Source organism: Mercenaria mercenaria, chromosome 8 (assembly GCF_021730395.1).
Source record: "Mercenaria mercenaria strain notata chromosome 8, MADL_Memer_1, whole genome shotgun sequence".
In the NCBI taxonomy this organism is placed as follows: Eukaryota; Metazoa; Mollusca; class Bivalvia; order Venerida; family Veneridae; genus Mercenaria; species Mercenaria mercenaria.
This window is the reverse complement of record NC_069368.1, coordinates 37,451,912-37,469,166: the sequence shown is the minus strand read 5'-3', so window position 1 is coordinate 37,469,166 and position 17,255 is coordinate 37,451,912. Positions and strand designations below refer to the sequence as shown.

Here is a 17,255-nt window from a genome sequence, read left to right as displayed (position 1 = left end):
GCAGAATATTTTCATTTTTGTTTTATATAGCCATATGCAGAAAATATCCCGCACTAAGGTGGCCGTCTTTATAATTTGAAAGAAATTGGTAGGAACAGTGCTGTAAAATTATTATGAAATCAGGCCAGCTGTTTCTGATTTTTAGATAAAACTAGCTCAGTGCCCCCCACCCCATATCCCTCCATCCGCCCCCAACGCTGGTGGTCATATGTCTTACCAAATCAACATGGCTTGAACAATTTGGTAAAGGGTCACAGAAATATTTTCTACGCTTTTTCTGTTAGTGACTAGAAACACAAATTTCACGGTGAGTATTCGGTAAAGTATATTTTACCTACTAGTTATACAGCACAGACAGTACCAGTGAATGTGAAATATCATACATCACAAGTTTAACAGATACCGGTATAAGGAAAAATATCACCAATTAATATACCACAACATACCACAACATTCGAATTTATAAATAATGAAAACAAATGTTTGTTCGTTTTTGCTTTGCAGATGCAAAATATCATGTTTACGTTAAAATACATTCTTTTGTCTACTTTCCAACACGAGCATTTCAAAATATTTTAATGTGTGCACATCCACCATTAAAATGAAGTTCAAATATATTTGTGGAGAAATTATAGTTTTTGTTCTTACATGTGTATTTTTGAAACGTTCGAACGAACAAAGCATAAATTCTACTGTGCGGCTAGTTACCTATAACACAGGTCTCACCCCGAGGGTCGGGCAGTATAATGTTAGGAGGGACACAGTAGGGACTGCTATAAAGAATCTAAAGGCCGATGTAGTTTGTCTACAAGAGGTATGTAAACTCTTTCTAACTTTAAAGAAAGGCTGTGTCGACCCGTAATGACAATCGCCAAATTCAGTATTTCGGCATTCTCCAGTTCTTACGGACTGCCATGCGCGTGCTGTGCTATATTTACGTCAAAAGAACGAGAATACGTACACACACGAACATTTCCGAGTGTCATTACGGGTACGCTGCATTCAATTATCGGTATCTCCAGAAATAGTTTTATATTTAATTATATATTCTGATGACTGTCGGCGCTGCCCATAGTTAGCATGGGTTGTGATTGTCAATTATGACATTACAATGTTCTTGTCATAATTAGCTAGGATTGAGAATGTCATGTCCTGTAATAGTTAGCAAGGGTTGAGAGTATAACTTTGACGTTAAAGTGTTCTTACAATTAGCTAGGATTGAGATTGCCATGTTCTAACCTAGTTAGCAAGGGTAGAGATTGTAACTATTACGTTACAATGTTCTTATAATTAGCTAGGATTGAGATTGTCATGTTCTGACATAGTTTGCAAGGGTAGAGATTGTAACTATTACGTTACAATGTTCTTATAATTAGCTAGGATTGAGATTGCCATGTTCTGTCATACTTTGCAAGGGTAGAGATTATAATGAATACGTTACAATGTTCTTATAATTAGCTAGGATTGAGATTGCCATGTTCTGTCGTAGTTAGCAAGAGTAGAGATTATAACTATTGCGTTACAATGTTCTTATAATTAGCTAGGATTAAGATTGGCATGTTCTGACCTAGTTAGCAAAGGTAGAGATTGTAATGATTACGTTACAATGTTCTTATAATTAGCTAGGATTGAGATTGCCATGTTCTGTCATAGTTTGCAAGGGTAGAGATTGTAATGATTACGTTACAATGTTCTTATAATTAGCTAGGATTGAGATTGTTATGTTCTGTCATAGTTAGCAAGGGTAGAGATTATAATGATTACGTTACAATGTTCTTATAATTAGCTAGGATTGAGATTGTTATGTTCTGTCATAGTTAGCAAGGGTAGAGATTATAATGATTACCTTACAATGTTCTTATAATTAGCTAGGATTGAGATTGTCATGTTCTGACCTAGTTAGCAAGGGTAGAGATTGTAACTATTACGTTACAATGTTCATATAATTAGCTAGGATTAAGATTGGCATGTTCTGACGTAGTTAGCAAGAGTAGAGATTGTAACTATTACGTTACAATGTTCTTAGATTTAGCGAGGATCGAGATTGCCATGTTCTGTCATAGTTAGCTAGGGTAGAGATTGTAATTATTACGTTACAATGTTCTTATAATTAGCTAGGATTGAGATTGTCATGTTTTGTCATACTTTGCAAGGCCGGAGATTGTAACTATTACGTTACAATGTTCTTATAATTAGCTAGGATTGAGATTGCCATGTTCTGTCATACTTTGCAAGGGTAGAGATTGTAATGATTACGTTACAATGTTCTTATAATTAGCTAGGATTGAGATTGTTATGTTCTGTCATAGTTTGCAAGGGTAGAGATTATAATGATTACGTTACAATGTTCTTATAATTAGCTAGGATTGAGATTGCCATGTTCTGACGTAATTAGCAAGAGTAGAGATTATAACTATTGCGTTACAATGTTCTTATAATTAGCTAGGATTAAGATTGGCATGTTCTGACCTAGTTAGCAAGGGTAGAGATTGTAATGATTACGTTACAATGTTCTTATAATTAGCTAGGATTGAGATTGCCATGTTCTGTCATAGTTTGCAAGGGTAGAGATTGTAACTATTACGTTACAATGTTCTTATAATTAGCTAGGATTGAGATTGTTATGTTCTGTCATAGTTAGCAAGGGTAGAGATTATAATGATTACGTTACAATGTTCTTATAATTAGCTAGGATTGAGATTGTCATGTTCTGACCTAGTTAGCAAGGGTAGAGATTGTAACTATTACGTTACAATGTTCATATAATTAGCTAGGATTAAGATTGGCATGTTCTGACGTAGTTAGCAAGAGTAGAGATTGTAACTTTTACGTTACAATGTTCTTATATTTAGCGAGGATTGAGATCGTCATGTTTTGTCATAGTTAGCAAGGGTAGAGATTGTAATGATTACGTTACAATGTTCTTATACTTAGCGAAAATTGAGATCGCCATGTCCTGACCTAGTTAGCAAGGGTAGAGATTGAAATGATTACGTTACAATGTTCTTATACTTAGCGAAAATTGAGATTGCCATGTCCTGTAATAGTTAGCAAGGGTAGAGATTGAAATGATTACGTTACAATGTTCTTATAATTAGCTAGGATTGATATTGCCATGTCCTGACCTAGTTAGCAACGGTAGAGATTGTAATGATTACGTTACAATGTTCTTATAATTAACTAGGATTGAGATTGCAATGTTCTGACCTAGTTAGCAAGGGTAGAGATTGTAACTATTACGTTACAATGTTCTTATAATTAGCTAGGATTGAGATTGCCATGTCCTGTCATAGTTAGCAAGGGCAGAGATTCTCATGGCAATGGTAGGGACTGTCAGAATACCGTTACATTTTTTTTTCTAAAAGAAATGCATCGTAAGGAAATTTAGAACTCATCTTTTAAGGATCTTAGTTCTGATAGTTCCCTTAGATTATGTAGAAATAACTTAATGATACTTGGAGAATATGACGCAGCTCCATAAGTGTAGGGATAAACAAATGGGTCAAAATGTCTCCCAAATATATTGTGGCAGATTTATGCCATGTCGCAGCGACAGAACGACAAACGTCGTTATGACGCCCCCGCCGAATGTCGCCCCGCTGAACGCCACCCCCCCCCCCCCCCCCTCCCCCCACCCGCCGAACGTCGCCCCGCCGAATGTCGCCCCGGCAAACTTTACCCCGCCGATCGTCGCCAAGCCGAATGTCGCTCCGCCGAACGTCATCATTTCGCCTTCCGGAATAACATTATAGTATGTATTAATTTGGAGATAAAAATTAGTAAGAATTAATAGTTATATTTGTTAGTCCCTCATAAAATGTTACCAGAAGCAATTGCGCACTCTTACCTTCAAACCCTTAAGCCCCTGTCCTAACCTTAAATCCATCAGTGAGTCTATCATTGATACTTTTAAATTACAGGTTTTTTTTTATTACATATAGAAAGACAGAGGGCAATATGCGTGTGCTTATGTAAGTGAGATGGATTCTTGGAGCATGATCCTTGCCCATCCTCTCAGCCCAGTATGACATTGACCTTTCAGATAGAGATATTATGCTTGCTCGCGACATATAATAATCAATTATACTGAAGCAAGCATAAAGTATTTTCCAAATGTACGGAAAAGTTATAATCTGACGGACGTCCGGACGGACGCACGGACGCACGCATATTGCCTTGTATCCATATATCATATTAAAAAGCTTGTTATTTAAACGTTACACATCGTTACACATAATGTCACTGATGGACTCAATGATGGATTTGGGGGTAGGTGGGGGTCAGGTTGGGTGGGGAGCGAGCTGATGGACTCAATGATGGATTTGGGGGTAGGTGGGGATAAGGTTGGGTGGGGAGCGAGCCGATGGACTCAATGATGGATTTGGGGGTAGTTGGGTGTCAGGTTGGGTGGGGAGCGAGCCGATGGACTCAATGATGGATTTGGGGGTAGTTGGGTGTCAGGTTGGGTGGGGAGCGAGCTGATGGACTCAATGATGGATTTGGGGGTAGGTGGGTGTCAGGTTGGGTGGGGAGCGAGCTGATGGACTCAATGATGGATTTGGGGGTAGGTGGGGGTCAGGCTGGGTGAGGAGCGGGTAAGAGTGAGCAATTTCGTCTATTAACATTTGGTTGAGACTGACAAATATATCAAAAACTATTCATAACTATTACTACCTTTTATCTCCAATTAAATCAAAACAATACGTAATTGAAAACAATGTCTTATTTGAAAAATCTTGACCACTATCAAAGCTTTTCAGAGATAAATTATGATACATTTTGTCTAAGTTTTTTTCCGAGATGTACCCATGAAGATAGCTCAAAATACGTAGCTTCTTGTGTGTATGACATTTTTGACTAATTCAAGTGTCATGTTTCTTGTAACACTAAAGTCGTCAGGTCAGTTATTGATCAAGATATTGTTGCCAAATACATTCTGACAGGCCCGCAACGTATTCAACAGTACAACTGTTTATGGACAACTGGCAAAGGCTGGTCACCCTAAAACAGAGCTGAAAACCAAATCGTCTTGTAGTTTAAACTAAACCATTTACATTATTCAGGTATGGTTTTCAAAGGACATAGAGCGCATTTTGAAAACTGTCGGAACAGCGTACCAGTTTTCGTACAGCGAACTGCACCGTAAGGTAAGCCAGCTGGAACCTGTGCCATGGACCTCCGCCCCATGCATGTCAACGGAATTCCTGACGTCATTTCTACCTTGTATTGAAACAAAGTGCAGACATACTAAAGGATCAGTTGATTATTTGACATGCGCAAGGGAGAAGTGCGAAATGCTTCAAAAACTGGAACAAGAATGTATCACGTGCTTAATTTTATCCGGTGTCACCGAAGTAGCTCACAGGTAAATATTTTCAATGAAATCATACTCTTTATTGCTTTGGTGATTTTTTTTTTACCATAAATGAACCATAGTGTTTTCTGATTATCGGGTGATATAATTGATATTGCATTTCCGATCAAATGAAAAAGTAACCTCGTCTGCAATACTTGTACTTATGTCCATATATGCGACATTATCTTTTTCAGCTGTGTGGACAATATTAGAAATCGCTTCAACATACCTGGTGTTCTACTGTTGAGCTCTCGGCCTTTAAAGCATGTGCGCATTACAAGATTTGTGCAAAATAAGAAGTTATTCATTCCGCGCGCATACATAAGCGCAGAGGTAATGCATTTCAGTATATTTTCTACATACAAGTACGAGGGCTGTTAAAAATAACGCAGACTAGCTTTTATATACTTTGATGAAGCAAAACAAGAAATATGCCATCATAATTCACAATCTTTCTATTAACGGCTTTGCAAATTTGACGTGGTCAGGAGTGTGCCTCCTCCAAAAAAAGTCACTTATACGAGCCCGGCGCACGTCGTGTCATCTTCGAGATGCTTTCATTAAGTTTGCATTATTTTATTTTGTAAATGTCTTTTATTAATTTTCATAAATAATACTTAAGTCATAGTAAGTTGTTTGGTTAGAATACTGAAAAAGCATGAGCACTTAGGCCAAGCATCTCAGACAGGTTACTGCATCGTGAGTACTTGGTTTTTAAGGTATTACATCACTAATAGAGAACCTCCCTTTTTGAAGAGTATTCAATTCCTACCATAAACCTACTTTTACTGCAATTCTTAGGGATGCGTAGGTTCAAGCCCTACTGGAACCAAATTTTTTTTTCGTTATTTTCCTTTTTTACTAGTAAGTTTTTTTTTTACTTCTTTCAAGACTTATCATTGATTTTTTGTACAAAAATGGAAAAAGATGAATCTTATAAGCAATTTCTTGGTGTTCAAAGAGAATTTACTGCTTAAACAGAAGGGGTAGAGTTACAAATCTTTAAAAATATTGAGTTACGCACGGTGAAAGTTCTCTGTTTTGCTTTCACTCTTAGATTATACATTGTTGAAGAAATTTAGGTAGGTTTTACGTCTTCCCTAAGGTTATTTTTAAATGGAGTAAGCAAAATTCAAAACAGAAACACATCATTCGACCTTATTTTTTCAATGTTGAAGTATGAATTCTGTCTCATTAAATCCATTTACTTGAGGCACCATAGAAAAAATGATATTGACATTTTTGTATTGTGTTTTATAATTGTTTACCAATAGTTTGATGTTTCTTCTATTGAAATTAATGGTAAAATGAGTTCTCTGCAAATGTTTTGGATAGTGCCTATCACTTTGAAATTTGTCTCTACTTGAGCTTGAGGAGATACCATAAGTTATTCATTTTTTTTTTAAAAACGGCACGGTAAAAGTTGTTTAAAATTTGCAAAATAGTGCAAAAAACGGTTACCTTTCAGAATATAACAAGCAAATGCCATTTTGTAAACATTACTATTAGTGACCTAATACCTTAAGGTGTCATCGATTGACGTTAACATCGAGTCACGGATTGTTTTCTCACTCCACCTTCGCTGTCTTGAAGCAATTCTGTGTCATTTGCAAGTCGTTTGTACCATTTTAAGATGTGGCGTTTATTTAATAATAATAATAATAATAATAATAATAACTTTATTTTCTGAAGGTTACATACTAAGTGTACAAATAAAAATATTATACAACTTATTTCCAGTATGGCCTTCAATTAAATTTCATATACATTCATACATCTACACAATCATACAGTCAATTTATAATCAAACATTTATACAAAAATACACATATTAGAATTACAAAACACGTCTCAAATTATAGAAGTCTTAAATAACACAATATACACAAATTATAAGTATAACAATAACCATGTTTTAAAAGAAGTCTAGAATTTGATTGTCACAATCCCCGTTTTATGTAACAATACCTGCATGTATATAACAGAAAAGTTGTCATAATTTGTAACCGCATAAGTTGGATAAAGTTATCCAAACGATAACAAACATTCGGGCTTTAATGATTCAAACCTTTGCGACATATTTCATGAAAATCTACCCATTGCAAACCTGGCGCAAAAACTTTACCACGCGTCACAAAAATAAATTCACAACAATTAAGACGTGCAAAAAAGGGAAGTCTGTCCCATGAAATAATATACATGTTCCAGATTCGAATTATAAGACAATACAATTATTATTGTTATTACTGTTAACCGAATTATTCAACATTCACGCTCATTTGGAAACAAATAACATTAATTCAACAAAATTCTTGTTATTACAAGTAATAAATCGCTAAAAACTACTGCAGCAAGAGAACAATAGAAAGATCATTGTGTTCGGATGAAGGCAGACTGTAATGATTATTATGAGCAAAATGTAGTAAATCTGAAATATATATAGGACAATCTCCTTTTTTTACATTTGTACACTAGTATCGGATGAAGGCAGACTGTAATGATTATTATGAGCAAAATGTAGTAAATCTGAAATATATATAGGACAATCTCCTTTTTTACATTTGTACACTAATAATGAAATATGATATTTGCACCTGTTTTCAAAAGATAGAAAATACATCATCATAGTCGATAGACTTTGATTTTGTAATTATTTTTATAGCGCGTCTTTGCAAAGATGTAATTTTGTCAGTGTCCCGATTTATGACAAAGTCCCCAGACATTGCAACAATATTCCACGGTTGACATAATTTATGCATTGTAATACAATAGTTTCATCTCGTCTGTTAAGAAAAATGCAATTCCTTCTAAGCAGAGCAATTTTTTAGTTTAGTTTATTGGCCACGGTACTAACATGGAATTGCCAAGACAGGGTTTCATCGACGTATACACCACTTAACGTTTTTTATGACCGAACCATCTAAAATTAACTCGAGGTTTTTGGTATGTTTTATTTTGACTCAAGTGCTTAATACCATACATTTTGTTTTTGAAGGATGAAGTGACATGTTATTTATTTTACACCAATTATGGACACTACTGAGGCTATACTGAAGTTCAGACTGAATTTTTGTAATATTTTGGGCGGATTCATGTAAGGTGGGGTCCTTGTGGGACATGGATTGTACTGTCATCCTTTTGGAATGCAGCTTCTTTACTTTTAAAATCTGCGTTCGATTTGCTAAATAAGATTTAAATATATCCAATGTTCTGTCTGTAAAATGATGAAGTTTCAGTTTGTAAAGCAGTATTTCATGATCCACTATATCAAAAGCTTTCAGTCTTAAGTCAAGAAAGATAGCCCCTACATACTCCCCGTTGTCAATGTTTTTAGCCAGGTTTCTATTAGGTATGTCAAAGCAGTCTGACAGGAGTGGTTGGGCCTGAAACCCGAGATTGATTTCTGTGTATTATATCTGTTCGTTTATAAAAGTCCTGTAACTGTGTAGCAATGTGACGTTCAAATAGTTTAGATATTGTATTAAGTATGGAAATAGGTATATAGTTTCCTGGGTTAAATTTAGGAACAGCCCTTGCTTTTTTTAATTTCTCAGGAAAAGTACCGCTGTATATACTATTAATTAGTTGTTTCATTATGTTATAAATATCAGTTGCTGTTCGCCAAAATTTCTAGATAACTAAACAATTTCCTGATTATTTATGCGAGTCGATGGCGCCATTACATCCATTATAAACATTAATCTTCACTTATTTTAAACGTTGTTTACAGTCCGAATAATGACATACTCTCGGTGCATGTCGTTCTCTTTGATATATTTTCGGGCAAACGATCGAGATCAAATCATAACGGATAAAAAAGCGACTGCACCGGTTATGCGTAGCTATGGTAATTAAAACGTTCTACGCGCTTCGCTTATCAGCAAAAATGTTACAAAAATATATGACCAAATAACAGAAAGATTGCGAATTACAATGATATATTTCACTTTGCTCTTTACATAATTTTGGCAGCAAAAGTCAGCGTTATTTTTTTAACAGCCCTCGTATTTATTTGTGACTATTGATATACTAGATCTAATGTTGTAGATTTTCGTTTGCTATATACTCTGGATCACAAAAGTTGTCACAGCTTCCTCCATAATGATGGATTCGGTAGATGGGTCGCGAGTTCGAACCATACTGGTAACATTTTCCTGGCATATGCGCCGCGGTAGAAAATTTCATACCATATGCGCACAGGTAAACTTTTCCTACAACATGTGCTGAACTAAAATCATTCCTACCACATGCGCATCGGTAAATACGACGTTCCTACCACATGTACAGCGCTAATTATAGGTTCCTACCACATGTACAGCGCTAAATACTTTTCTACCCCATGTACAGCGCTAAAAACGTTCCTACCACATGTAAAGCGCTAAATACTTTTCTACCACATGTACAGCGCCAAATACGATCCTACCACATGTACAACGCTAATTACGTTCCTGTCACATGTACAGCGCTAAATACTTTTCTACCACATGTACAGCGCTACATACTTTCCTATCACATGTACAGCGCTAAATACTTTCCTACCACATGAACAGCGCTACATACTTTCTTACTTCATGCGCAGAACTAAATCCTTTCCTACCACATGTACAGCACTAAATACTTTCCTACCATATGTACAGCGCTAAATACCTTTCTACTTCATGCGCAGAACTAAATATTTTCCTACCACATGTACAGCGCTAAATACGTTCCTACCATTTGTACAGCGCTAAATACTTTCCTAACATATGTACAGCGCTACATACTTTCCTACTCCATGAGCAGAACTAAATCCTTTCCTACCACATGTACAGCGCTAAATACTTTCCTACCATATGTACAGCGCTAAATACTTTTCTACTTCATGCGCAGAACTAAATCCTTTCCTACCACATGTACAGCGCTAAATACTTTCCTACCATATGTACAGCGCTAAATACTTTCCTACCACATGTACAGCACTAAATACGTTCCTACCATTTGTACAGCGCTAAATACTTTCCTACCATATGTACAGCGCTAAATACTTTTCTACTTCATGCGCAGAACTAAATCCTTTCCTACCACATGTACAGCGCTAAATACTTTCCTACCATATGTACAGCGCTAAATACTTTCCTACCATATGTACAGCGCTAAATACTTTCCTACCATATGTACAGCGCTAAATACTTTCCTACTTCATGCGCAGAACTAAATCCTTTCCTACCAGATGTACAGCGCTACATACTTTCCAACCACATGTACAACGCTACATACTTTCCAACCACATATACGCTCGCTAGCACATGTGCAGTGCTAATACTTTCCTAGCACATGTGCAGCTCTACATACTTTCCTACCACTTACACTCCCTAGCACATGCTTTCCTACCACATGCGCAGTAATAAAAACATCCCTAGCACATGCGCTTTCCTACCACATGTACAGCGCTAAATACTTCCTAACTACATGCGCAGTAATAAAAACATCCCTAGCATATGCGCAATAATAGACACATCTCTGAAACATGTGCAGCGGTACAAACTGTCCTACCAACTGCGCAGCGATAAAGTTTTCTTACCACATAGCAGCAGTTAAAACTATCCTATCATATGGCAGCAGTAATGCTTCCTACCGCATGCGTAACGATAAATGTATTCCTAACACATGCGCAGAGTCTACCACATGCGCTTGAAGTTCATGTCTGAGAGTTAGTATTAGCTAATGGGAGGAAACATCATGATTTAAATTTTTTGGCAAAATGTCCTGACTAAACTTTGTACATACACCTTTTTAACTTAGTTTGACTTCAGGTTGAAGGAGTCGGTACAGTAGCCTGCACACACACCAGCGCTGACCTCAGTTATTCTTATTTTGAAGGTAAGTTATACATTATCAAATTTATTTATACAGTGAAAATAAATATATCCTATCACGACTGTAGTAAGCAGCTACTTGTTTCTGTCTTTTAATTTATAAAATGCATGGTACTTACATGCTCTATCGCTTAATATAAGAAAATATATTTCAACATATTTGCTTGTAGTTTAGTCATAAATTGCATCACATTTATTATTATTACTTTAAATTTCAAGATTTTCAATCATAATTCTTTCAGATCTGAAGTATGCCAGCTGGGAAGAGCAGAATCTAGATGAAGCACGAGTTCTCTTGCAGTCACAGAAGCATGTGCACCGCGCTGTGATAATGGGTGACCTCAACGGTGGTCCAACCGTGCCGGAATTCAGGGTTTCTTCTGATTTTGATGGTATTACGTCAACTTTTTGTGTGTTTGCTAACCTTTATAAATTCAAGGTCAGAAGTATGTCTCCTATAATCTAGTTTATCTCATAGGCCAGTCAGTCTGTAAGTGGGTTCCTTTGGGTGCCCAGTCAACTAGTATATCTTTTCAACTCCTTAAAGGAAGTTTACAAAACTTAATGTTACACCTGTATGTTAAACATTTAAGAGTTGTATTTGAGGTCGGTTCATATCTTTATTTTGTTTTGTTTGTTTTGGGTTTAACGCCGTTTTTCAACAGTATTTCAGTGATGTAACGGCGGGCAATTAACCTAACTAGTGTTCCTGGATTCTGTACCAGTACAAACCTGTTCTCCGCAAGTGATTGCCAACTGCCCCACATGAATCAAAGGTGGAAGACGAATGATTTTAGAGAAAATTGCTTTCATCAAATCGTCACGGATAACATACGCCTCGCCCAGGGCTCGAACTCACGAACCCGAGATCCGCGCTCTCCCTTTTGAGCTAAGCGGGCGGACATTTCATATCCTTAAACATGAAAGTTCCACAGTGACTAATAAATCACAGTAACACGCATAACCTTTGTTCAAACTGCTCCGATCACGGCAACTGTTAAAATTAAATGACAGGCATTTTAGTCTTGTATTTTTTTCTTGAACTTGTAAAAATTGTTTCCTTTTTCAGCGGCATATAACTATATCACATCTCGAGGCTACATGTCATCTTATGTGGTCCTCCCGGGTGTATGTACATGGTGCAGATACAACCCTCTATCCAAAGCCTCCAAAAATATCGTACTGGATCACATTCTCACCAAGAATTTGAACGTGATTGGGACAAGGGTACGTATTCTTTTCGTTTTCGACTTCGTTTTTTAGTAGTTACTACAAATATAAATTTTTTTACAAGTTCATGATAATGAGCTGTGCCATGTGCATGCCTCTATAGGCTAGTGGTATAGCGCGCGCATCCGGTGCTGGAGGTTGTGAGTTCGATCCCAAGCCGCGTCAAACCAGACCTGAAAAATGGTACCAGTAGCTCTCTTACTCGGCGCTCAGCATTAAATTGCAACTGGCTTCATTTCTCTATACCCTATTTAGCGATGGATTCCGTCGGAATAAGGTACCGAGAGTGATTTATGTAAGCTGTAACCTTCCTTCGGTTGATCTAAAGTAAATTAATATAAACTACATAACTACATAGTACTGTAACGCTGCTTTAACAGTATCAGTGTTTGCCTCTGTTACTGTAACAGTAGTAGCGCCATCTCAAACTTTGCTGCAGTTATGTCAAGGCTTTGGCCCGAGAGCTCACGGACTTTTATTGCAACAATTGAGGCCAAAAGAAGTTTATACATTTTTGGAAACAATATTTCATATCCTCCATGAAAACCCATTTCTTAAGTGTCAAAGCCGTGCCTATCTATATTTTGTTCACTTATGTTTGTGATATGGGAGGTTAAACTCACTTGTAAAAATTTAGGGGGTTGGGTAAAGTTTACGTCTACCAGTTTTTTCACTGTTTAATTACAGTAGCTATTTGATTGTCAGTAAATGTATATATGTCAACCAATGTCAGCAAAAAGAAATTCATCAAAAAGGAATGAAGGGCAAACTTGATATTTAAGGTCAAATTTATGTACAAATCACAAAAATTGGCATATTTGAAATTTATTTTTATTCTTAAAAATTAGTTTGTTATCATAAGTCACTCAGCTTTATATATGTAATGTGCATATATCAGTCAAAGTCAGAAATGCAAATCTTATTGCAAAACGTCAAGGTCAACCCTGATAATTGAAGGTCAAAGTTCATTTTCATACAAAAATATGGAAAATGTTACATTTACCTTTTCTTACATTTTTTATATGTATTCACATTGTTAGTCACTGAAGTTAATTTGTTTTAATGTCTGTATGTCAGGCAAAGTCAGCAGTACAAAGGAAACCACAAAACTGCCAAGGGTAAAGCTTATATCAAAGGTCAAAGGTCAATTTTTTGTGAAAAAATGCATGAATAGCTTTCTGTTTGAAATATAAATGCTATCTCACATTAAACGGTATTATATTTTGACGTTACACTGGAACAAACAAACCCTTTTTGCATATTCATTTATATAAAAATATAAACAAACAAACAAACAAAAACGGGAACAATGTTTATTTTGTTTGAGTGTAACACTGAAACGACACAATGAACTTTTCCCAGGTTTTGTTGGTGGGGAAAGGCTCCAGGTGCTCCTCCAGACATTTTTTGGGGGCTCAGACTAGTACCTATATCGAGACACTAACCTCAGTTGGATGGCTTCCTTACGTTAAAAGTTTTACACCTCAAGTGATTTTTTGATCCCATGTCGGTGATGGGCGAGGAATTCGAAGCCAGCGACCATGACCACCAAGTTTTTCTTTTGCAAGTATAAAACATAAATATTCAATTAAATTTCGTGAACATAACTGATTACCACGTCGGAAATTACAAATGGTTTGCCGAATACACCATACTTTTAATTACAAAAGTTTACACACCATGTGGGTCGGAAAGCACGAAATTTACGTTCTTGAACGTATATGTGAATCGTCATGTTTGAAATGTAAACAAACGCATAAAAGTAACTGTATTCATGTTCTTGGTAAGGATCGACTTGTGACTGTCAATGTTCCCGATACGGAATATATATGAATGTATAAACAAGAGCCGTTTCCTCCTACAGGACTTACAAGAACATAGTAAGCGGTTGTTTATTTATTGTATTTATGTTCCAGTAACCTTTGACACTGATTTCGAGGACAGGCCGGGTGTGTGACATATAGATGTCTGTTGTTTGGCTAGAAAAGATAGGCCCAAAATTTAAACTAAAAGCTATGTTGCATAAATTTTTCGTTATTTCTGTGCAGACAATTTGGTTGTTTAAATGTTAGAATATCAGAAAACTACTGGAAATAAAACATATCTTTGAAAAAGTCCCGATCTTTCATCATTTGTTTGGTTGGCGCATGATTACAAATTTAATGTTAGTAGGCCGTGATGTCCATGAAGCCGTGTAAAGTGATAATTTTGATGACACGTTGGTTTTATTTTGTAATTGTGAGTGATCGTTTAGTGATCAGAAAGATCGGACAGTGGGATGTTATAAAAACGTGATGCTTTATTTAGATTAGAAAGCCAATCGTACTCTACAATAAGGAAATCTAAGGTAAAATACTCCTTTTATTTCGTTCACTGAAGAAAACATGGCGGACATATTTTTGTAAAAGAGCGGTGCACGTGTGTGTAACACAGTTTAACCACGTTTTCTTAGAAAACTAACGCTCAGCTCATTTACACTGACATATCCTTGATTGAAGAATATATATATATTGTATATATATGAGAGACTTACTGTACCAAATACTTACCCCGAAAATTTCTATGCATTTTTCTAATGCCTGTTGGGACATGTTTGAGTGTCATGATACTTTATAATTTATTCGGGATACATTTTTTTATTATTATAATTCTTTTGATCCGTGCTTCTCGCGTTGTTACGACAATTCTGTTTTACATAGGAATTTGCATTGTCAAAATGCATAAGCTTAAGGGTTAGCAGTATTCACAAAACAACAGATTTTTTTAGTAACTGACAGCATCTTGACAAACAACTTATCTGTCCAATACATGTTTTATGTCTGTCCAAAGAGTTGGATACTTAAATATATTCTTATGATTGTCCCCTTTAAATAAGAATGCCATTTGTAAGGAAATAAATGTAAACAATTGTCAAAAACGACGTTTTACCTAGTTATGTAAAAGTTAAACACTCGCACGATGTTGCAAATGCATCAAAACGAAGACATGTAACATCTTTTAAAAAATGGTGAGTTTTTAAAGCCGCTGAACTGTCCAGAAGTGTGGCCCCTTCATGCAGTCCCTTTCTGGAATTCAATACATATATCAGTAAATTGACAATGGTTTTGTAGAATAATATAAATGTTTTATACACTGTTAAATTTTCATGTAAAACAATGCTTTCTTTCTATGATTTGATGACGTTCGAACTTTTTTCTTCGAAACATGGATCTATACCTTAAGAATAAAAATAAATTTCAAATATGCCAATTTTTGTGATTTGTACATAAATTTGACCTTTGACCTTAAATATCAAGTTTGCCCTTCATTCCTTTTTGATGAATTTCTTTTTGCTGACATTGGTTGACATATATACATTTACTGACAATCAAATAGCTACTGTAATTAAACAGTGAAAAAACTGGTAGACGTAAACTTTACCCAACCCCCTAAATTTTTACAAGTGAGTTTAACCTCCCATATCACAAACATAAGTGAACAAAATATAGATAGGCACGGCTTTGACACTTAAGAAATGGGTTTTCATGGAGGATATGAAATATTGTTTCCAAAAATGTATAAACTTTTTTTGGCCTCAATTACTGCAATAAGAGTCCGTGAGCTCTCGGACCACTTCAGATGTATAGGTATTTGGAAAGTACGTTTAAATATGGACAGACCCTAACTTATTAGTCACTCGTATTTGCAACTTACACGTAACCGTGATAAATCACTAACTTTTCAGTTTTCTTTGTTCAGTTTTAAATCATGTGCTACGTTTTGCACTCGTACAACATGTCACTTAGTTTATACCAAGTTGTTTTAGCTGATTGTGATGGAACCACTCTCGAGTCCGCTTCCTGGAAAAACCAGTACCTGTACTGGTGTCATGAGGTCATGGTCGTGACCCTAGTGGGGCTCGAACCCACGACCCCTGGATTGAGCGGCTGACACTTATCCACTAGACCACCGCTCCCCGCTAACATATCACTTAGCAACTTCAAAAACGATATTTACCCTTTAATTCAACTGTGGTTTTATCAACCCAGGTAGAACATTTCTTTTTAGGTTTTGTAAACAGTATTTCAGAACAGTTACCAATAACAATTTACAAATGTATATAGTGATGTTGAGTAAACCAAACTGATTCACAGACTTCCATCATATAGGCGAGAGTGAACTGCTTTAATCAGCTACATAATCCGTAATACATACTCAGCTCTTTGTTTTAAGGTTAGATTACAGTGCAACCGTACGTACGCATCAGATTTTTAATATCCGAGTTCATTTCAGAGAGTGCTCGACGATTTTCATGAAGAAAAGGACTTTCCACTATCGGACCATTTTGGGATAGAGTTAGTACTTCAAACAACATAGATTAACTCGTAACATTTCCACAGTGGTAGAGAATTTTCAAAATGGATTTCAAAAACAGAAATTTCTGTTGGCAGAACTTATGATAGGGCTAAATTAAGATCACACTACTTTTAAATGTTTTTCAAGACAGTTTATAAAGAAACAAAAGCGAGTAAATAAACTGTAAAGAATGCAACATTACAATGTTGGGTCAATTCATTTATCCTCTTCATATTAGTTTATCTTTTAATGTGTCATGTTGGTCTTGTTAATCTAAGTTACTATAGTCTGAAATAAAGACATGTGGTTAACAGTGCCACCATATGACCAAACTGGAGATAACTTATAATGATGCTATACACCAAGAGTGATGAAGAACCATCAAGCAGTTCATGAAAAGTGTTTTCTTCTATTTTAGCTCACCTGTCATATAGTGACAAGGTGAGCTTTTGTGATCATCCTTCGTCCGTCCGTCAACA

At 36.0% G+C, this 17,255-nt stretch overlaps 1 protein-coding gene across 1 annotated transcript; it reads left to right on the top strand.

Moving 5' to 3' along the window:
- The first annotated feature begins 508 nt into the window (after positions 1-508).
- Positions 509-17,010, top strand: LOC123566566 (uncharacterized). The gene is made up of 7 exons (XM_045360794.2): positions 509-814; positions 5,064-5,365; positions 5,551-5,689; positions 11,149-11,215; positions 11,454-11,603; positions 12,281-12,438; positions 16,714-17,010. Exons 1-7 carry the CDS (start codon positions 602-604, stop codon positions 16,795-16,797), a joined length of 1,113 nt encoding a protein of 370 aa, XP_045216729.2. The 5' UTR covers positions 509-601; the 3' UTR covers positions 16,798-17,010.
- The last annotated feature ends 245 nt before the right edge of the window (positions 17,011-17,255 follow it).